Genomic DNA, 20,988 nt, shown 5'->3' with positions numbered 1-20,988 from the left:
AAATCACTGGACAGCTACTGATTCTACCGACAAATAAAATGGAGTATTTTATGGACATGTTGGCTGTGAATTGTCGTTTCTCATTTTCCGAGTTCGTTGTGGTTATTTATATGGTGAAAACAAGCCTAGACTAGTTTCAAAAACTGGAACTGGTTTGGTATTTAGGTTATTGTGAAATGTGATCAATTATATATTTTGCTGTAGGTGTCCGTGTTGTGCTGATAACTGACCTTCGGTTCGAAAAAATGCATTATTGTTTAGTAAAGACTTACATAAACGCTATCTGTTGCAAGTCCGCGAATGTATTAATATGCTGTGTTTATATGATAGGCCTATGTATCTCAATGAAGCAGTGCCTCAGCCTGATAGTCCTTCCTGCGTATGTTTTTCTGAAGGGTAGCACATATTTAAACTATTTCTTGCATTAATCGTGATAGTGGTACTGGTCACTGCAGAATCAGCAAAATCCGCTTCCTTTCCTAACATCCTCTCGACTCGGGTCACATGTGTGTGGAGTTTGCATGTTCTCCCCATGTCGTCGTGGGGTTTCCTCCGGGTACTCCGGTTTCCCCCCACAGTCCAAAAACATGCTGAGGCTAATTGGAGTTGCTAAATTGCCCGTAGGAGTGCATGTGTGAGTGAATGGTGTGTGAGTGTGCCCTGCGATGGGCTGCCCCCCCCCCATCCACAGTTGTGCCCTGCCTCGTGCCTATTGTTTCCGGGATAGGCTCCGGACCCCCCGCGACCCAGTAGGATAAGCGGTTTGGAAAATGGATGGATGGATGTTAGGCCACTTAAAAAAAAAAATTGGTTCTCGTCCTTTTTTTTGGAGGGGGTGGGTAGGGGGGGAGGGATTTTTTATTTTTTTTTACAAATTTTGAAGAAAATACATATTTGAAAATACATACCGAATAGAGCAGACCTACTTAGTACGCCTCCTCAGTTCTTCCAGTTTGTTGCGTTTCAAATATATTAAATGTAAGAAAATACAAGAATGTATATTCCTTGATCCATGTGTATCTCATAAATGCCTTCCCAACTATGGATTTGGATACTTTATGCTGATGTTTCATTCGTGAATATAAAAATGATACTATTTGAAACCAATATTCTGTTTGTCATTCCCATTCTAAATGAACAACCAAGATTTTAAAATATATATCTAGAAAGAAAGTGTATTAAAACATGTTAAAACACGAGGAATTTACAAAATACAGGAACCTGAATGGTTGAACAAGGAAATGCAACTCTACAAACAAGTACTTAAGGACATGTACCACATCACTTCCCCAGATTTAAATCTTTGCACCAGCCCATCTCAGGTAGAGACAAATTTTGGTTCATGAAACCATTCCAAGACTAGGATTACACAATGTGGATCAATCGTCGATGTGGAATGCGCGGGAAATTCAAATTTCGTCATTCTTGGGCATTTTCCATGCGATTTTAACGAAATAAAAAATAATAAATAATTCGGGCCGGACGCATTTCGGCGGGTCGGGAGGGGACGAGAACCATTTTTTTAAAGTGGCCTTATAAGAACAGTGAGCAGGACGTAAAACCAAATAGTTTCGTAATCAGATTCTAGCCGCCGACTTAAAACTTTAGCGGTTCAGCCACTCAGAGAAATCAGCTGTATCAATGGGAATAAAACCATGCTATGTGTATCATCACATAAATGTGGGAAAGCAAGTGTAAGATGGTAAAACTACAAAAGCAACCGATATTCATGTCAAGCACTGTTATTATACTGGAATTGTTGTGTTAAGCATATGTCTCTATGTTTTTGCAGATTTTCATAAATTTTGAATAGTGCCATTTTACCTAAATTATTTGATTTATTACAATTTCAAAAATAGAAATCCTTTAATTTATCTAAAAGTTAATAGGTTTTCATTTAAATTAGTCCTTTACTCGAGTCTGAGCTATCAAATTTTCCGTCAATTTATGTTAATTGCATCCTGAATTAAATGCTATAAAACTTCTGAAATACGCTCAACCCGAAGCCATAATTGTACTTTGTTAGGAAAGTTATTGTGCAGTGAATTCTGGGCCCAGGCGTGTTGCGTCCAGCGGTTACTGTGTGGATTAAGCTGGGCCAAAACGTAATTGCATCGTGCTGCTGCCCCCTACCGCAGCGTATGGATCACGGCAGGTTTGCCAACCGGGCTCATGGAATTGACTCTCGCGGCGTCGTGGGTCTGCAAAAGGGACAAGTTATACGACAGTTTACGATTTAGTGAAGATCTTCACTTCTCCATGACAAGTGTAAAAGTAATATGTCACCTGAAGCATTTCTTTTAATCACTGTTATGAAAAGAGACGAAATCAATCGGAATAAGGGGGAAAATTCTAGACAGCTGATTAACATAAATAACATAACTGTCGGTCTTTATGGAGGGTTTATTGGTGGCTCGAAATCCTAACTGTTGATTTGACCATTTTCCAGATACTTAAATCTCAAACATTTTACTAACCAAAATGTGCCAACATATTCGTGAAAGTGGAAAGTCAGCATCTGGTGATCTTGAAAGTGTTTGCAAGCAAAAAAAAAAACAAATTCTATCCTTGCCCGTTTTAAACACATGCATTTTGATGTCTAAAATGGTGCAAGACCATGACCTTAGTAACAAGATTAAGCATGACAACGTCTAACTTGGTCTTTTTGCCTTTTGCATTATTTTTAAATGGGTGTGGCATTTATGTTGTGAGTATTCTTGTTGGTAGAGAATACAGATTTTATTGACTTAACTTATTATATACGGCATACATAAAAGTGCAGAGAAAATTGAAATTGTTTTTATTAACATTCGTTTAAATATAGGCACTGCAACAAAGACGGAAAAAGCCAAAATATTTATTTTTGAAAGTAAACTCATCTCAGTAATCTGGTAAGAATAAATAGATGATAGAAAATGATAAACGAAAAGTAGAAAAACGAAGAAGGCATTGACAATGTGGGGTTTCACTCAAAATGCACTCTACGCTAAAAATTGTGTTCTTTTTATTTGATTGACTCTTCGCAAACTGCAGGGTGATTTTTGCAATGTCCACTCTTGGACTTTGGGATTTGTAGAGTGATGACGTGGACCTATTGAGTAATGTAGGTTATTGGCAAGTTTAAACCATTCTACGTGGTCTTGGTTTTTTTAATGTGATTCATGGATAAGGATTACAAGCAGCCAAACGCTGAGACAGTCTGGTTCAATATAATTAAATAGATACTGTTTTATTATTAACCAAAATGGACAAAGTCTGTATTCAGATTCCTGGGTTCCTGCTTGTTGATTTAATGATAAAAGCAAAAGCCGAGCTCTCAGTGAATCTGCAGCACTAATGCAGCGGCGCCGCTGGGTCCAGTTATTCAGGTGAGTTTTAATTGGCTAATAATACTTTAAAAAAAGATCATTAACATGCATTCCGGTATTAGCCCATGCCTTTCTTTGTGAAAGCAGACATCAGATGTTTAGTCTATTAGATGTTTATAAACATTTAAATTCCAACTAAGAACCAACACCAGTGTTAGGGTTATATTCATTTATTTATAAAAATAAAAAAAACATACATTTATGAAAATAATGGGGTTCAATGCAGTTCATCGTGTCATCAGAGTATGTTTTTAAGATGATAATTCCAAATTACGTCATGTGGAAACGTTTCTACAGTGGGCTATATTCCAGTAATTTTTGTGTATTGTAAGTGGCATTGTGTGCAAACAACCCTGTGATGAATTCCTCCATGCCTAGAAAGTCATTAGTGTTTGATTTCGCGCACGCACTGGAAACTGCGCTGAGCGGTAAGTGATAAAATGCTGCAATATACTGTGACATACGGTAAAGGCTAAAAGGTTGGTGACTGTGCTTTCAGGATGAGGCTGAGCGTCACTGTGCTGGGGGTATTAGTGCTGCTGAGCGTCAGCCTGGCTCTCGAGGACAGCTGCCTGGGGGGTCCACATCACAAAAACGCCCCAGGCCCCGAGAGGAACGTGATGGAGTGTTTCACATACTCCAACTGTGCGTAGCCTTCAGCATCTTCACTACACTATAATTAAAATGGGTCCATATTATTATACTTGTGTACTTTCCGAATGCTTGCAGTTTTCTATTCCTTGTTAATTCTACATAATGGTTTTCACATGTTCATTATACCAGGTGCATTGGTGGTACAGTGCAAAACATGAAGTACCTAACAAAATTACAAGATATACAGGAGAAACACTTCACAGAACACTGTGTGTAAAAATAAGAATATGAAAAATTTACAGAAGATGGTTGTCAAGAAGACAATAAAATGCAATAAAAAAATAAAATGACAATAAAAAATAAAAATACTTTTACTATGATAGTATTACCATGAAAGGAATTTGGAGTCAAAAAACAGGAACTCCGACTATTGCAGCCTCACTTCAAAGGAGTGAACAGAATTAAGCATTTTCCACATAAATATCAATTAATGTATAACCTACATAAGTTATATTGCACTTAAAGCTTCCTGCTGTCATGCCAACTTCACGGAAAAGCTTGTCTCCCCGGTGACGAAGGTGGACAATACCAGTTGGATTACCTGTGGAAATCTTAGCGATCGGTAAGTACAAGGTCGCATCAGACAGACAAGAACATGTGAGATGTCAGGCAAATAAACAACCATGGCCCCCCTCCCCATCTCACAGTAAACATTACAGTTTTTACATATTACTGCTGCAGGAAGATGGGGGGGGGGGGGGGCTTAATTTAATTAAAACCCATGACATTAACTGTTACAGTTGACTAAGTGAGTAATATGGCTAAAAAAAATTCTAATGTCCTTAATTATAAAGTCACAACCATATTAATCTATTTTCTTTTATCAAACTGTAATTCTTGGGATCATTATGACATTTAAATAACAAAATGTTTGCTAGATTTGTCATCTTATAAATACACATAATTTATGTCTGGGTTTTGTTTTTCAGCTGTGAGGCATTCATGAAAAAGATTGAATGCTTCTATCAGTGCTCTCCACACGCAGCCCATTGGGTGAACAAGGACTATCCTGCAGGCTTCCGGAATGTGCCAGTTTGTGTGAGCTTCTGTGATGCCTGGTTCGTACCGTCACCAGGCTGTCCGCTGCCACCCGGACATTCCAGCTTGTGATTTTTTTGTTGTCTAACCACTTACTTTCTGACTTTAGGTTTGAAGCCTGCAAGGACGACCTGACCTGTGCTAAAAACTGGCTCACAGATTTCAAATGGGATATTGATGGCAACCACTGTCAGCATGACTGTGTGCCATTCAGCAAAGTATGGAATGCATTTTTGTGAATATGTACTAAAAAATTCTTCTTCTTTTGGCTGCTCCTGTTAGGGGTCGCCACAGCAGAGCATCTGTTTCCATTTCTTCCCATCCTCTGCATCTTCCTCTTTCACACCAACCACCTGCATGTCCTCTCTCACCACATCCATAAAGCTCCTCTTTGGCCTTCCTCTTTTCCTCTTGCCTTGCAGCTCTATTCTCATCCTTCTCCCAACATACTCTGCATCTCTCCTGTACACAAATCCAAACCACTGCAGTCTCGCCTCTCTGGTCTCCAAACTGTCCAACCTGAGCTCTCCCTATAATATACTCATTCCTAATCCGGTCCATCCTCGTTACTCCCAACTCAAACTCCAACCTAACCTCTCCACTCTAGAGCATTTCTTCACCTCTCCAGGGTCTCCTCCAGCTGCTCCCTACCCTCACTACTGATCACGATGTCATCTGCAAACATCATAGTCCACAGGGACTCCCGTCTCATTGTCAATATTTGCATCACCACAGCTAACAAGAAAGGGCTCAGAACTGACCCTTGATGTACTCCAACCTCTACTTTGAATGCATCAGTCACTCCTACCACAAACCTTATCACTGTCCCTCTGCCCTCATACACATCTTCTACTACTCTTACATAATTTTCTGCCACTCACAACTTCCTCATACGATACCACAACTCCTCTCTATTCACCCTGTCATAGGCTTTATCTAGGTCCACAAAGACACAATGCAGCTCCTGACTTTTTCTACGCTTCCTTACTACAGCTCTGCACATCACCCTTATTCTTGAAAATTGGTACCCATACGCTCCTTCTCCACTCCTCAGGCATTCTCTCTCACTTTCCAAGATTGTGTTAAACAATATGGTTAAAAATTCCACTGCCACCTCTCCTAAACACCTCCATGCTTCCACTGGTATATTATCTGGCCCAACAGCCTTTCCATTCTTCATCCTCGTCATAGTTTCCTTACTTCCTCCTTGATAACCCTCTGCACTTCCTAATTCACTACCTCTACCTCACCTAACCTTCTCTATCTCTCATTCTCTTCATCCATCACCCTTAAAAATACTTCTTCCATCTGCTCAATACACTCTCTTCACTTGTGAGTACAAGTCCATCATTATCCTATATCACCCTAACCTGCTGCACATCTGTCCCAGTTTGGTCCCTTTCCCCCCAAAAAACATTTTAATAACGATATAAGGTACACATGGACGGGGGGGGGGGCTCAGTCTCATTTGTAGGGAAAACAACTTTATAATGCTTATTCTTCTATTTGCGTAGATGTACAGCAACGGGACAGACCTGTGCAACTCCATGTGGGGCCCATCGTTCACAGCAAGTTCATCAGATTGTGCCTGCCTGCAGATGGATGCCCGGGACAGTGTGGCTGTGCCTCATATGCTACACTCAGATTCCGAGTCTAGCAGCTCTGCAGCCAGCCAGAAGGCCTGCCAATATGTACCGCTGAGTAATGAAAAAACTTCAGGGAAGAAAGAGCAATGATTGTTTGTGTGCAGTAAGAGCAATGAGCAATCTACTTACTGCACACAAACAACCACCTATGCTTTCAATGCACTGACCATCAAGCAAAATAATCTGCTTCAACGTGTCTCAACAGACATACATAGACCTGTGTAGGTTTTTAAAATAAATGTATACAATCAAAGATTTTCTCTTTAAACAGATGTATTCATGAATAAATTTATAGTCATAAAATGTATTAATTTCCACAATACCTGTGTATTTTATTTTATCCTATACTGAGGAAATTCATATGTAAAATATTTCTTTTATATAACACAATATCATTTTAAAAATCCTTAATTACTCAGAAGTATTAAGTATTTCCTAAAGTGTCAAATGCAGTTAATTTAAAGTTTTTGTGATGTTAATCAAGCAGTGCCTTAAAAAGTAGAATGTGCAGTAAGTTGTGCACTGCTGTGGTACCTCGTGTTAGTACAGTACATTTATCGCTAACTGTGAACGGCACCAATCTATTAATACTCTGCTACAGGGAGAAGTGGGGCTGCTTGAACGTCACAGTCAAATTATCAGGAAGCACCAAAGAACGCCAAAGACTGAAAAAGATCATAATGCTTAAATCATAAGAACACTTATTATATAAGGCTGGCATAGTAGTAAAGACGGGTGCAGTCACTGCGTCCTTATTATCACTTCTCGAGGTCTGGTCCCTGTAGATGAGATCTCTATTGCATTTTAAAACCGGGAAGAACTGCAAAATTGACATAGTGATAGCTATTATTTTTTTCAAATCCCTACAAACACAACGTAACAACCATGTGGTCATTAAAACTTCCCCAAGGCAGCATAAAGCATCTTATGTTGTCGTATCTTTACACGAGTCCCAGTTATTATTATTCACAATAGTTCCGCATATTAACATAAAACTGAACTGAAACTGTAAAATTAACCCGTGTTTCAAACGTTTGCACTTGGACTAAATTAGATTTATACCTATATCTGGTGTAAATTATAACAGCAGTAAATTATAAAGACATAATTAGTTACAGGATGACATGACAGCGGAGTACCCCACGTACCCAGAAGACACTGCGCACTAGCGCGGGTTCGCTCGAGCCCGGCGAATGTTGTGACGTCTCGCTCGCTCTCTGACATCGATTAACGGGGTCTGTCAGCGGCAGCCTGGATCGAGGTAGATCGACTCGAGTCGGAGCGAGCGCTGCCACAAAGCGGAATTTTAAAATACGACGGCCTCGACTAGCACAAGTAACTGCTGTCGGAAGGTCGCCAAGTCTCTTAGTTGTTCTCTTAGCTCGTGTACTGGACTGTACATTTACCGGGGGACGGTTTTTGCCTACCTGATAAAGGAGGTATGTGTTGCGTCGAAAGGAGGACTCTGAGTTCCTGCGTCTAGGGCTCACACGAAGGTAGCCATTTTGAACGCCGTGTGTTGTGGAGTCGCTAACATATCGCCAAGGTCTGCACACCTAAATTCGGCCTCGCATATGAACGTGCGCAATATTAATAAGAAGTCTGCCTGGCATTTGATAAAAGGAAATGTAAAACAAAGTGAAGCGCGTTTAACTTGCTCCGTGTTCACGTAACCATCCTCCTAGCTACATGAATGACATGTCAACACTTGACACTTAGCTAGTCACCTAAGTTACCAAGTTCACAAGTTTTGGATAACCGCCAGATTCACGCTAATTATTGCCCGTTAATAGCTTTTAACACTATTGTTCGCCGACTAGGCGCCGGCTGTGTCAAGTGAATATCTAACTATGATAGCTGGTATTGTTTATGGCCGCGCCAGTTCGTTAAATAGGCTGCGAAGCGGAGCTGTGTCTTGAGTAAACGGTAACCCGGTGCTCGCTAAGGCTTCACAGATAGTGTCGTCGACAAAATAATAGTCGCTTCCGTTTTTCTGTGTGTGAATACGGTTTGTTTGCTTGGGAATAATAGGATTTTGACGGTTAGTTGAATTTCTAGAGGCGTAGGGAAGCGGACGTACTACGTTGCCGAGCTCCTCACACGTGTTGAAGTGCCACACAAACTTACTGTCAGCAGCTGCGGTTCAGGCTTTACGTTCGTAGCCTGTATTCGGTTAACTGTAAAATATAGGTTCTCAAAATAATCGGGTTTTATTAAATGTGTTTACACTATACTGTATATAGGTTCTGAACATATGCCTAAGATCGCGTATAAAGCTCCTCTATGATTTGGAGCCGGACTGGAGCTAAGCGTTTTCTTGCATTCGCTGTGTAGTTCAGTGGAAAAACAAACGAATGTATTTTTATGTCTTCACGTGTACTCGTTAAAATAACTGTACATGTGCTTTGAAGGTTTGAATGGAAAATCAAAATACAACTAGGGTTAAATGTATTGATTTAAAATGCGTTCATTTAATCTTCTGACGTATATTGGTCGTAATTACCCAGACATGAGTGTTATTGAATTTTATTTTATTTATGAAGCTAGGCTACCGGAAATTCTGTTCATCCTGACGTTTATTATAATACTCGTAACTGCAGTATATACGAGAATGTTAGGTATGATTCATGTTTGATGTGAGGTTTAAAAGAAATACAACTGGCGAAATTTGGGGGGTTTCATGAATGAATGCATTGTTTTATGCGAAGGAAGACCCAGCTGAAGTGCCTTATGACCTCAGCGGAGTAATTACAGGAACTGTAGTTGTTTATGTGACCTGGCAGTTGACCCACACCTCTCCATCCACGGGCTTTTTTTAAAAAATGGATCTACAGTGTTTTGAATAGTTTTTTTTAAAAAGCAAACATTTCACTCTCATTTCATTTGCATTTATCTGCTAAACTCCTGCAACTGACCCTCAACACAAATTCAACTGAATGCAACTACCAAAACCACCTTCATGAGGGATTCCATGGGCGGCAACATCATAATATATAATTGTATAGAATATACAATTGTATCTATATTAATTACATTTTCATGTCTGACAGTTGCTAACTCTAAAGGATTAAATTTGTTATAGGCAGATGGTGGATAAAATGCCGATAATTTCTAAGGCATTATCTGCAGTAGGAAAATACTTTTGGCTCGTAGTTTAAATATGATTGAAGCAGCAGTATTCATTCAGCGTAAGGCGAGGGAGGGAGTCACTTTGAGAGGCTGAAAACTTGGTGATTAGCTGCCTTCGGTTGCATGGGCGGCAGATATAGCTGGAAGTGTGGTGGTGGAAAGGACCATCAACCAGCAGCTGAAGTAGGCGAAATGGGAGCTGTGGAATAGGCTTGTCAATAGCCATGTATACTCTTAATCACTTCTGTTCACTTGGAGAAATGGGGTTTGTCACTTGGTGATGATTCTCAGATTTTTAGTTTGAAAATTGCATTCTTTGCAGTGATACATAAATCAAGGTGCTGACTTGCCTGAAGATAGATCTTTAACAGGTGGACGTCTAGACAGAGAAATCTATGAGTAAAAGAAATGCGTGAGGAAGTAGAGGTGTAAGTTATGTAGGTGACGGTCGGCACTCACTGTGTATATACTTGGATTTCAACTTGTGTTCTTTTTAGTGTTCTTTAACCTCCCAAGTGCATGAATCATCAAACGCAACAAGGATCATTATGACAGCAAAGTGGCCGAGGGTAACTGTTCCTGTCCTTGAGAGAGACATCCCTACTGGTTTTGTTAGCTGCCTTAGTGCATGATGTCACCGTTGTAATAATGACCTTAATAAGGGTCATTATCTCATCGCATGAAAAGCAGCCCACTCCATGTCTGCCACCACTCTTTCTATCAAGGGCAGTAGCTCTAGACATTGCTGGGTGAGAAGGCCTTGCTGGAAGGATTTGAAGAATATAGTAGGGCTGCACGATATCACATTTTGATTTAATCTTGATTATATCGCGCATTCACAGTAATCATAAGGGCTTTAGATAGTAGGTTAAACGGTTGTGTGGGCGCCACCTTTTCAGTACTATACAGAGGTTTGCTTATGCCCACAATTTGGAAAACAGGTTAGTACTACATCCAAAATATTAACGGGAGGCGTATTGTGATGCCAAAAAGTTAGTAAACTGTATAAATTAGCCGTATGTTTATGGTTTATTAAATTCAGTTAGCAGAACATGCTGCATGCTACTGTTTTGGTAAATCATGGAAGCATAAATGCTGAAGTAGCACTGAAGAATGTGGTACTACTGTAAAGTCAGATACGTGTATTAAATGAAGACACTGAATTTATACCGATAACTAACTTTTGGGCGTCGCAATATGCCTCTCAATATTTTAGGCGTGCTACTAATCTGCTTACCAAATTGCAGGCGTAAGTAAACGTCCATACAGTACCGAAACGACGGCATCCGGAGAAGTGTTAATTATTAGATACCCTGGTTATTATTGCACATGCGCCCTATAATCACGATGTTACATTGTGCAATACTGCACAGCCCTAGAATATACGTGTTTAGAAGTTAAATTAAATGTGGCCAACACACAGGAAGGCATTGAGCAAAGGTGATGTGCAGCAGGATACAAGGGGTGGGTTGGGGGGGAGTTATCTGGAGAGCCAGAGAGGGGATGTGGTCCGGAGGGCATGGGGCCGTCTTCTGGCTTAGTAGCAGGTGGAAAACAAGAAGTTCCGGCAGGGGAGGGAAATAGAAGATTGATTAGGAGACTGTCACCCAAACTGTGGATGACATAATGGAAGATTTGTGCTGACACATTATTTTCACAGACGCTACGTTTAGAGGGTTTGCAGCATTTTGTCCTGGTGTTGCATAGGCCTGTGCAGTTATGATTGATTGACAAATATGTGTGGACAATAATCTAATTATGATCTCAACAAAACTTAGGAGCCTGATGTAGCCAAGTTGAATCGGTTGTGAAGGCTTGCAGACATGATTGGAGAAATTTATTTTGGAGTATTAGGTCTCATCAGACACCTGCCAGTCAGCTTTTTTGAAATCCCACTGATGGTGTTATGTAACTTGCAGCGTCACATGTGACGTGGTTTTGCTGATAAAGAGTTGCAGATGCTAAGCAGCATTACTACAGCCGTCAGCAAGGTGACTGTTATAATGATCATATTGCTTTTTGCTGGACAGTCATGACATTACATATGGGTATCTGTCCCAAGTTTCCCCGCCTTCCTGAGTTGCTTTCTGTTTATAAACTAGGGATTTTACATAATTGTCTATTACAAATATGCAGCAAACTCATAACAATGGTGTATGTTAGGGGAATTGGTTTACTAGTGGGGTTTTTTTTTAAGCCTTCCATTTTGGTTTTGGTGTGATCAATGGATCTGTACTTATCCTGTGAGTCGGGGGATCTCTGCCTTTTGATTTTGATTTAAAAAAAAAAAAAAAAAAAGCAAGCAGTTTTTTTTTTTCTTGTGATTTTGTTTTGTTTTTTTTTGTTTTTTACATTGAGGCTTGTGTTGTTGACCCCCCCCCCCCCCCTCCTTTTTTTTTTGTTTCTAGGGATCTCGCCATAATCAGGTGTGAATCATCCGTGAAAATGCTTTGGAGAAGAGTGGATTATTTCTTTCTTTAAAGACGAGATTTATTCTGAAGAAACCAACCTTGCATTATAGTGCCCAGCTCACACTATCCCCTGTACTTTCGATGTAAACCGCTACTTTGAGCAGCAATATGAAGGGTCAGCCGAGTGTGCTTTTCCTAACTACTAAACTTTTTTTCAAAGTATAGTATTTGCTATTGGCCTGAGGGGTCTGTTGTGTTATGTACCATTTGCTCTGCCTGTACCATTTTAAAAGCAGCTGGTCCCTGGCATAACTACAGCCCAGCGCAGTCTTTGGATATGAAATAACTCAGGCTTCCTCTGCATTAAACCGGAAACGTTCCCTGAACGATGTAATTGCCTTAAGTTTGTGTTTCTGATGCTGCCATGTGACTGGAAGTAGCTCCCCACATTCGCCCCGCATCAGCTTCACAACTTTTTTAAATGAGGTGAATGAAGGTTTTTTTTTCCGGTGGTTTCTGTCAAGTGGGTAAGTGGTTTCTCCCCTCCCCCTTTTTCTTTTTCATTTTTTTTTTTTCCTCTGCATGTGTGGTGGCAGAGATTAAAATGAGTCGGTGAAAGAGTGTCACGCCTTCAGAGCTAGCACACTGTGCGGCTGTCAGAGCTTCAGCTCCCTGCCACGGGCACTAGAGGGCAGCAGTGCCCTCAGACACCGCGGGCCGTATCATACAGTGGTCCCATTTCTGCTGTTGCCCAGGAATATAGCAAAGCACAGTGCAGTCTTTTTCTGTCAGGGTTTAGCGGGAGACCCAGCGCTAATGGCATTTTGAGCAGCCGTTTTGTGCAGGGCTGCCATTCATCCCGTTTTCACGCCCCTCGTCCCCTCCCCCACCCACCACTGCTACACTGTGCCCCGAGACGCAAGACTCTGTCATCCAGTTGACGGTCCAGCACCCCCTACCTTCTGCTGGCCGCCACAGACTGCTCACTCGTGGACCGCAGTGCGTGCCACTGCATTTTGCTGGGGCCCCGGCGGCCCCTGCTTTTGGGACCTCAGCTGGACCCGTGATACCTGACCGGGAACAAGGAAGAGGACGCCCCTGAACCTCAGAGCCCGGAACTCTGGGTAAGACGGCTGTCCTGCTCTGACGCACTTCGGAAAACGTGCCGTTCAGATCCCAAAGGAATGGCGCCCTCTGACTTGTCATCCACATTTTCAGCATAAAGGTGCCTGATAGTGTCCAAGCCTCGGCAGCTGAACAGATGCCCATAAGCTACAGTTGAAGTAGTAAAAAAACTTTTTCTCCAGCGGTGGGAAAACCTCTGTTGTTTCACATACTTCCAGATTCTGGCCATGAGGTTTGACGCCTCGATCGTCTGACTGGAGACACTGGACCTAAATGGCGCAGCATGACTTTGTTCCTTCCTGGCTTAATTTTTCTACGCCCCAATCAGCCAAGGTGAGGCATATGGATGGGGACAATGTTTGGGTGGGGGGGAGGGCACCCCCACGTTTCACAAGGAAATGGCCTGTTGGTTGGTTGGTTGGGCCAGGGGACGTTCCAAAGGAAAGAAATGTATATTCCTTCTATGCACTGGAAGAAGCTGATTTAAACAATACAGAAAGTTGTTTATGTAATATTTCAGTGAGTTTTGAGTGCTGTAATTTGCCACAAGGGTCGTCATTGCTTAAGGCTTTTGTTAATCACATTGGGTTCCTGGTTGCATTGATGACAGTACCTCCAAGTACCTAAAGAGGTGCTGTGTGGGACAGAAAATGTAGCCAACCTGCAAACTGGGCTCTCCGGGACTGCGGGCCGCTTGAGTGGGATTTGCATATCGAAGTAGCCCCTCCTGAGTTTACCTGCCCCTCCCCTCCATCCCGGTTTCAGAAACATGGGGAGCCCCTCGGCCGTGGAGATGGGAGGCACCGAGTCAGTCGGCGTCGCCACAACTCCTCTGACGGCTTCTTCAACAACGACCCACTGAAGGCTACGGCGGGTCAGTCCGGGGTGGCGTCCCTGTGAAGGCCTCAGTCTGTGGGCTGGTTTCACAACCTGGTTCCTCATGAACTTTAAACTGGGCCTTCCATATGTCTGACTGCTAATGTGCCTGAAATTAGCTCTTGCATTATGAAACTCTCAGATTACCTTTGTATGTTTGACAGCTTAGATAGGAGCTCCATGTTTTGTTTGGACGTGGGTTTGTCTTTGGAAGCTCAGATGTTGGGGGTTTTTAGATGGTCATTGGCTGTCCCTGGTTCGCAGGTGATGGGTGGCACCAACCGTCACTCCTGCGCCACGACTCTGTGGACTCCGGTGTGTCGAAGGGCAGTCAGAGCGGACTGGCTGGCGCGTCGGCCTCCGTCTGGCAGGGGGCGGCGTGGCCCCAGGAGGCGTCTGTGTCTCATCACCACCACCATGGCCGGCACCCTAAACGAGGAGGAGGGGACCGGGACAGGGACCGGGACCGGGACAGAGACCGTGCTGCTGGACACCGGCAACGCAATGGCAACTTCAACCCCCGCAAGGGCAACTCCATCCAGGAGAAGGTCTCAGATGAGGAGAACAAGGAGGACAGACTGAAGTTTGTCGAGGAAGACTTTGTGAGTAATGTGAAACATCCGTCAGATTTAAAGAGCAGCTGAAAGCTGATATTTTACTGCACATTCTCTTGAAGAAGCTATGGGTTACCTATGTATGGGTGATTTTGTATTATTATTATTGTTATTATGTAGGCTGGTTTGGCAGCAGGTGGCGTAAGATTGTTGATTGAGGTGCATTTCGTAAGTCACGTGGGCATAAATATACGAATCAAACATTTCGCAGGTGCAGATACTGGCACTGATCTGGCTTCTGTGTCAGTTTAAATGAGCTGTGACTCTTTGTTCTGGCAGCCCTCCCTGAATCCTGAAGCTGCCGGAAAGCAGACGAGCCAGGCCCGCGTGCCGGGGACACCCTCAGGAGTCTGGGGTTAGTGCCTCGTCTGTCGTCCGAGCCCCTGTGGTTCTCCGATAAGAGCCATGTGCCCCGTGATGACGGACCCGGCTCCCTCTGCAGAGAACCCGCCCAGCGCCAAGCAGACGGTCTCCAAGATGCTGGTCATTAAGAAGGTTTCGAAGGAGGACCCTGGCGCAGCCTTCTCCGCCGGGTTCGCCAGCACCGGACCCTTTCCTGTCAACGGCTCCAAGGCTCCCGGTGCAACCCAGAGCGTTTACAAGACCCTGGTTCCCAAACCAGCAGCAGCCCCTAGCAAGGTGAGACCTGCACGGATGAATAGTTCGCCTCCCTCTGGATGTGGCTGACACTGCAGTCAGAGAACACAAGCACGCATTGGTGTGACTGAGGCTGGTAGGAATGGCTATGTAGGTTGGTGGCTTCTCTTGTAATGTCCTTCAATCTACCCCTTCATACATACAGACTGGCCCATGGAAACCCAATGGAAGAGACACCAAATCGGGTTTACATTTCTCAGGCCGGGACTCTGCCTTCACTAGCCCTGTCCTTGTGACCAAACCCATGACCCCAGTCAGCACCCCGGTCCATACAGCAACCAAGGAGGTGAACCCCTTAGAGAAGATCTTGTATGTTAATAATAAACAGACTGTGTGAGGGAGGCACATCTAACTTCTGGGGTCTGATGGGTAAATTATGGTAGAACTTTATTGAATGGGAAATTTCTCCATCCAGTAACACAAACAGGAAGTAAACAAAGAGTGAAAATAGACAAACATGTAAAGGAAAATCATTAATAAAATAAAAGGCATTGATTCTAAAGAATATATGAGAGTACTGTGCAAAAAAGCTTGGTAAATACAGTGCAGGTTGGTACCCACCAGGTTCTGTCAGAGTGTGTATGGCATGGGGGCCCTTTTCATGTGCCATTGCACCCCCCCCGCAGCCTCCCTCCAGCATCACACCCCTGGCAGACAGCACCCCCTCACGCCTCAAGCTGATGCGACGCGGCGGCACCGACCGCAAGAGTGAGTTCTTGCGAGCGTTGAAGGACGAGTCGAACGGAGAAGAGGCCACCTGCTATGGTCCTGGAGTCTCTGCAGAGGTGAGTGCGCTGCAGCCAAGTTACATTTGAGGATGAATCAAACACGCACACACACCCGGATGCTCATCCTGCCCCCCTTTTCCAGAGTGACGGTGGAACTCCAGAGCCCAAGGAGCAGAGCGAAGAGTTCTGCCAGGAGAATGGAATCGCTCACTCCTTCAGCGACTCGGACACAGAGCACCTGTCCAGCTCTCTGGAAGCGGAGCACAGGTAAGCCACTTCAACGCCTCTGCACATCTCTGGGGCTTAGGAACCCTCTCTGACGTAATTTCTTCTCACTGTGACTCCCCCTGATGCTCTTGGCAGGTTATTGAAGGCTATGGGCTGGCAGGAGTACCCAGAGAATGATGACAACTTCCAGCCCCTGACTGAGGAAGAACTAAAGGAATTTAAGGCTAGAACAGAGCAGGTAAAGGGAATGTTTTTTTTCATGGTTTGTTATAAGTGGAAGGCAGCAGGTTTGGTATTTTTAGAAGCAAACTGTGGGTTTTAAAATTTTCAGCCAGGAGCATGTTGACAGTTCATTCTGTAGTTCTCCATTCCTCGTTCTCACATCCTAACCGCACGGTGGGCTCCATCCTCCTGCAGCTGAAGAGGAACGGCCTGGAGAAGAACGGGGCGCTGGTGAAGCCCGTGGCCCCTTCCCTGTCCTTCTGTCCCTGGAAGAGTCCCAGAAATGCCGGCTTAACCGAGAGCTCGGAGTCGGAGACCAGCAGCAGCCAGACTTCTGACGACGACACCTGACGGAGCTCCGGGCGGCGCCTCCTCCGTTTAGTACACAATCTGCATTTGTGTGCGCATGCGTGCACGAGTGTGTGGGTGCGCGCGTGTCTCCCCCCCCCCCCCCCCCCGCCCTTCACACAAGGGAAATCCAATCATATCTCAGCAAAGAAAAACAGAATACCAGCTTGTGTAGCTGTTCATCCTTTACTTTTGCTTTCAGTAGTTCCGTACTTCTGCTTAATGAGTTTTTTTTTTTTTTCTTTTTCTTATTTGGAAAACGGCCGCAGACGTAAGCTCCCGTACAACTGAAACATAAGTCATGTGACAAATAAACACGAATGATGTGGGATCCCCAAGAACCGAAACGTTGGCCGCAGTATCTGGCTCCTGCATCTTTTATTTTTATTTTGGGGAAAAACTTCCTAGTGCCTGTGACCAGATGCACAATCATACTTTTGATTTATTAATATATTGACGTTGCTGCCCTGTGGTACTCGTTTCAGACACGTCACTGCCTAAGGATGTTTCTGGCTGTGGTAATCAATGGCAGGGCCACCCCCACCCCACATCATGCTGTTCCGTACAGTATGGCAGCTAACGAATGAGAATTTTTGCTGTCTGTTTGCCTGCCAGGTATTTACTTGAGGCTGCGTTCAGTCCTGTTTTGTTATTCGGTTTTCATCATAAAACTGCTTTGTGACGTGTTTGGGTGTTTGGGTACTTTTTGCTGCCCATTTAACAAGAGGTTCTCTGCTCTTATTCAGCCATTTTGTGAATTTCCAGGTTCCTGAAAGTAACTGAGATTCTGCAGTTGATCTCTCGTTCTGTAGCCTAACAATCATTACTGTGATGACCAGTCATTAAATCTGGCCTGTTGGCAGGTTCTGCTAAGCAGCAGGGAGGCCCTGGTGGTAGTGGAGCAGTGGGGGGGGGGGGTCATTGAGTGAGATCACTGCAAGGAGAAAACTGTGTGTGTATTTTGAATGTATCCTTTTAGGAACTGGTGAAATTTCTTGAAATGCTGCTACTAGCAGTTCTAAAAAAATTCCTGAATCCTTCAGTTTGGAAATGATGTGGATATAATAAATAATTTAAAATTTAATTTTTGACTTATAAAACCAAAGAGAGAGACTACACGCGTTATAACACTGTCCAAATGAGTCTGTGATGTTGAATGTGATCTGCAGTAACACTTCCTCATTGCGGACTGATCTTTACCCGAGCGAATGGGGATCCGCCCGTGACCGTAGTGGCTTCCTCTCGCCTGATTTCCTCCGGCACTCCACTGGCTTCTGTCGCGCCGTTTCGACAAACCACAACAATAATAAGATGTTGTAGACTCTTAATGCTCGTCAGAGTCAAAATAATTCCAGCTGCTAAGATTAAAAGTGCAGCTCAATGCTAATCTTTTTTTTTTTCTTCCAATGTATCATTGTTATTGAGGGACTGCTGTTTTAAATTATGCTAATTGCCAGTTTCATTTTGTACTTTGATTTCTCACAAGATGTAAAAGGCTTTATCGCAAACCTAAGTTTCTTTTAAATTTTTTTTTTGTTTGTTTTGTTACAGCTGTTAAAAAAATCAGTTTTTGCATTTGTTCTGTTTCTGCAGCCTTGATATTCAGGGTGGATTGTAAGATATTGAAAATTTTAAAAAGACTTCGAAGATTAAGATTATTTTCATAACATTATTTACAGATTTGAAAAGCAAAAGGTTGCCATGTATGGAATTATACATTTAAGAAGTAAAAAAAAACGTACTACTGCATCTAAAATAAATTGTAATAAATATTTTGCATCGGTTTGCCAAACACGTGTTGATGTGCTTTTCTGTATATTTTTTCCCCACGTCTAATCTACCTGTTGCTTTGTTTCATGTCGGCGCATGCGTTTATACGGCAACGATACAAATACCACGAGAGATCGGAAGGATAAGTAAGGTAACTAGTTCACTCCGGAACACGCTCATTGTTCCTGCCAAGTGCTGTGGTTTGTAGTTAATGGCCTCCATAGGTTACTGGCACGGTGACCGTAAACCAACAAATGACGAGTTCTATGAGAGGGCCGGTTCATTTATAATTTTTTGTTGTCTAGACAGTAAATATTCCTTAGATTAAAGCACCACCTTTAATCATTCCCCTCTCAGCGCTCATCACACTTTTGCAGTCCCGCATTCATTCCCGCACTTTCGAAATAGGCTATTTTATACGGTAGGTTGTGAATGATCTAATTCGGGAACGTGTCGCGCTTTGTCCCCCGAGAGTCTGACTAATGGAGAAGTCGGGGGATCCCCGCTGGCCACAATGTAGCGAAGTTTTCGGGTTCTTGCGCAAACACAGTGGCCCATTATGCAGCGGCCGAAGCCCCGTAGAGGCGCCGTCCGACAGTACTGAATATAAACAGGAGCGCAAAGGGGAAAAGGGAGACATCAGGACACAAACACCCGATTTAATTACGGTGGACAGTTCAGTTAAAGTCTGATCGCGATTGAAATTAAATGGATGCAGGAATACTCCTGCCAGCCCATAGCCCTCAGGAAATACTCAAATTCCATTCATTAGCTACTGTTTCTGCCATCATGTATGCACTACCTGCTCTGTGCTATCAGATTTCATGTGGCTTTTCAAAAAGATCAACATGGATATTTGCAAGTAGAACCAAACAGCGTATTCTGTTTCTCTAAGTTTTGCAAGCTTAGGATGTCGGGTGAAATAAATACATTGTCCAGAGGTAAGTGGGGTCACCACCAGTGTTTATGTGACCCTATGAGATACTGGATGTTGGACGTTTCTCAAATCATGGCTCCGCTGAGCATTAAGGAGTCATGGGCATTCAAAGTTCTAAACAGCCAGCTAGAGCACCGGAGGGAGGGTGAGGCAGGGCTGGTCACAGCATTAGAGACCTTCTTAGGTGGCTGCTTAGGGCCCGGCGGCCACCAGGGGGCCCCATCTGATCAGCCTGTCAGAATGGGAAGGTAGATGACAAATGACAACTAGGTTAATCAAAATTTGCTTCGGCCCCGAAATTGGCTGATCCAGGGTGAAGGGAGAAGCAGAGACCTAGGACACATGCAGAGTTAAGGAATACAGCCGTATTTCTGCCAGCTTTCTAGAACATAAACTGGTTTTAATAGTCTGAATCGGTCTTTTCAGTATGTTCCCTTGGTATCAACTTGATGGGGCACAAATAATATAGTATTACACTATTACTTACGTATTTTTTTTTACCACAAACTAAGTGCTATTTACATAGTGATCTCATGTTAATGAGAGATGATTCTGCAGCTGCAGGAGCACGAAGGGAGGTAAGAGGAGGCGCTAGAGGACCAGGAGGAGTGAGAACCATGGAGGATGAGGGGCTGAGGCGGGGAAAGGAAGATGAGGAACGCTGACGAAGAATGGCCGATTCTTACATTAATAAGCCGGAAGGAATCAGGATCCATCAAATCCAACCTCTCCTGAAAACATGTCGAGAGAAATTCTTGTCGCCCTAGACCGTATTTCCCCTGGAAACAGCCTCCTCTCTGCCCAAATCAGGTCACAGCAAAGTTGAAATATTTTTGTTGCTTAAAGGTGTATTTTAATGAATAATTCCATAATATTAAGCTTGCTGAAATAATGCCTCTCATTCACAGGCTCTATGGGTGGCACTGTTGCCTTAGCTCCCGGTTCAGGCTTTGAATCCCACCCCTGCTCCATGGATCTGGGGTTGGCATCTCCTCCCCCCATTGTGCGGGTTTCCGGTTCCCTCTCACAGTCCAAAGACATGCAGTTAGACCAATTGGTGTCTCTAAATCACCTTGTGAGGGTGTGCTGTCCCGTCCAGGGTGTGCCCCCGCCTTGTGGCCTGTGCTGCCTGTGATTGGCTCCAGGGTTCCCTGTGACCCCCACCAGGATATGGGACATATTTCAGGAAGGTGTTTCTGGGTTATCTATCATTTAGGTTGCTGGGGGTCAAAGTGCA

The 20,988-nt window shown here is 43.5% G+C and overlaps 2 protein-coding genes across 5 annotated transcripts; both read left to right on the top strand.

Moving 5' to 3' along the window:
• Positions 1-3,214: 3,214 nt before the first annotated feature.
• On the top strand, positions 3,215-7,026 carry LOC125708802 (riboflavin-binding protein-like). Its single transcript, XM_048976622.1, has 6 exons — positions 3,215-3,368; positions 3,868-4,013; positions 4,488-4,584; positions 4,952-5,080; positions 5,170-5,278; positions 6,575-7,026. Exons 1-6 carry the CDS (start codon positions 3,337-3,339, stop codon positions 6,794-6,796), a joined length of 735 nt encoding a protein of 244 aa, XP_048832579.1. The 5' UTR covers positions 3,215-3,336; the 3' UTR covers positions 6,797-7,026.
• An 825-nt stretch (positions 7,027-7,851) lies between these two features.
• On the top strand, positions 7,852-18,836 carry LOC125708801 (vasculin-like protein 1). Of its 4 annotated transcripts, none has more exons than XM_048976620.1 (12): positions 7,852-7,967; positions 12,244-13,370; positions 13,590-13,704; positions 14,137-14,245; positions 14,512-14,849; positions 15,141-15,216; positions 15,304-15,500; positions 15,664-15,804; positions 16,145-16,303; positions 16,389-16,513; positions 16,610-16,712; positions 16,892-18,836. In XM_048976620.1, the coding sequence occupies exons 3-12, from the start codon at positions 13,645-13,647 to the stop codon at positions 17,045-17,047; spliced, it is 1,464 nt and encodes a 487-aa protein (XP_048832577.1). In that variant the 5' UTR covers positions 7,852-7,967; positions 12,244-13,370; positions 13,590-13,644; the 3' UTR covers positions 17,048-18,836. The 4 variants fall into 4 exon arrangements, with proteins under 4 accessions (XP_048832577.1, XP_048832576.1, XP_048832575.1 ...); XM_048976619.1 differs by having other exon boundaries at positions 7,929-8,145; XM_048976618.1 differs by having other exon boundaries at positions 7,929-8,202.
• Positions 18,837-20,988: the final 2,152 nt, after the last annotated feature.

The sequence above is a fragment of the Brienomyrus brachyistius genome, chromosome 15 (genome assembly GCF_023856365.1).
Source record: "Brienomyrus brachyistius isolate T26 chromosome 15, BBRACH_0.4, whole genome shotgun sequence".
NCBI classification, from domain to species: Eukaryota; Metazoa; Chordata; class Actinopteri; order Osteoglossiformes; family Mormyridae; genus Brienomyrus; species Brienomyrus brachyistius.
This window is presented reverse-complemented; position numbering and strand designations above follow the sequence as displayed.

Excerpts from the sequence above, each read along its gene's own strand:
- LOC125708802 (XM_048976622.1), top strand. The coding sequence starts at position 3,337 with ATGCAGCGGCGCCGCTGGGTCCAGTTATTCAG. Across the intron at positions 4,014-4,487 it reads GTGTTTCACATACTCCAACT|CTTCCTGCTGTCATGCCAAC; the intron begins GTGCGTAGCCTT and ends TTGCACTTAAAG. Across the intron at positions 5,279-6,574 it reads ACTGTGTGCCATTCAGCAAA|ATGTACAGCAACGGGACAGA; the intron begins GTATGGAATGCA and ends CTATTTGCGTAG.
- LOC125708801 (XM_048976620.1), top strand. The coding sequence starts at position 13,645 with ATGGCGCAGCATGACTTTGTTCCTTCCTGGCTTAATTTTTCTACGCCC. Across the intron at positions 14,850-15,140 it reads AGTTTGTCGAGGAAGACTTT|CCCTCCCTGAATCCTGAAGC; the intron begins GTGAGTAATGTG and ends TTGTTCTGGCAG. Across the intron at positions 15,501-15,663 it reads CAGCAGCAGCCCCTAGCAAG|ACTGGCCCATGGAAACCCAA; the intron begins GTGAGACCTGCA and ends TCATACATACAG.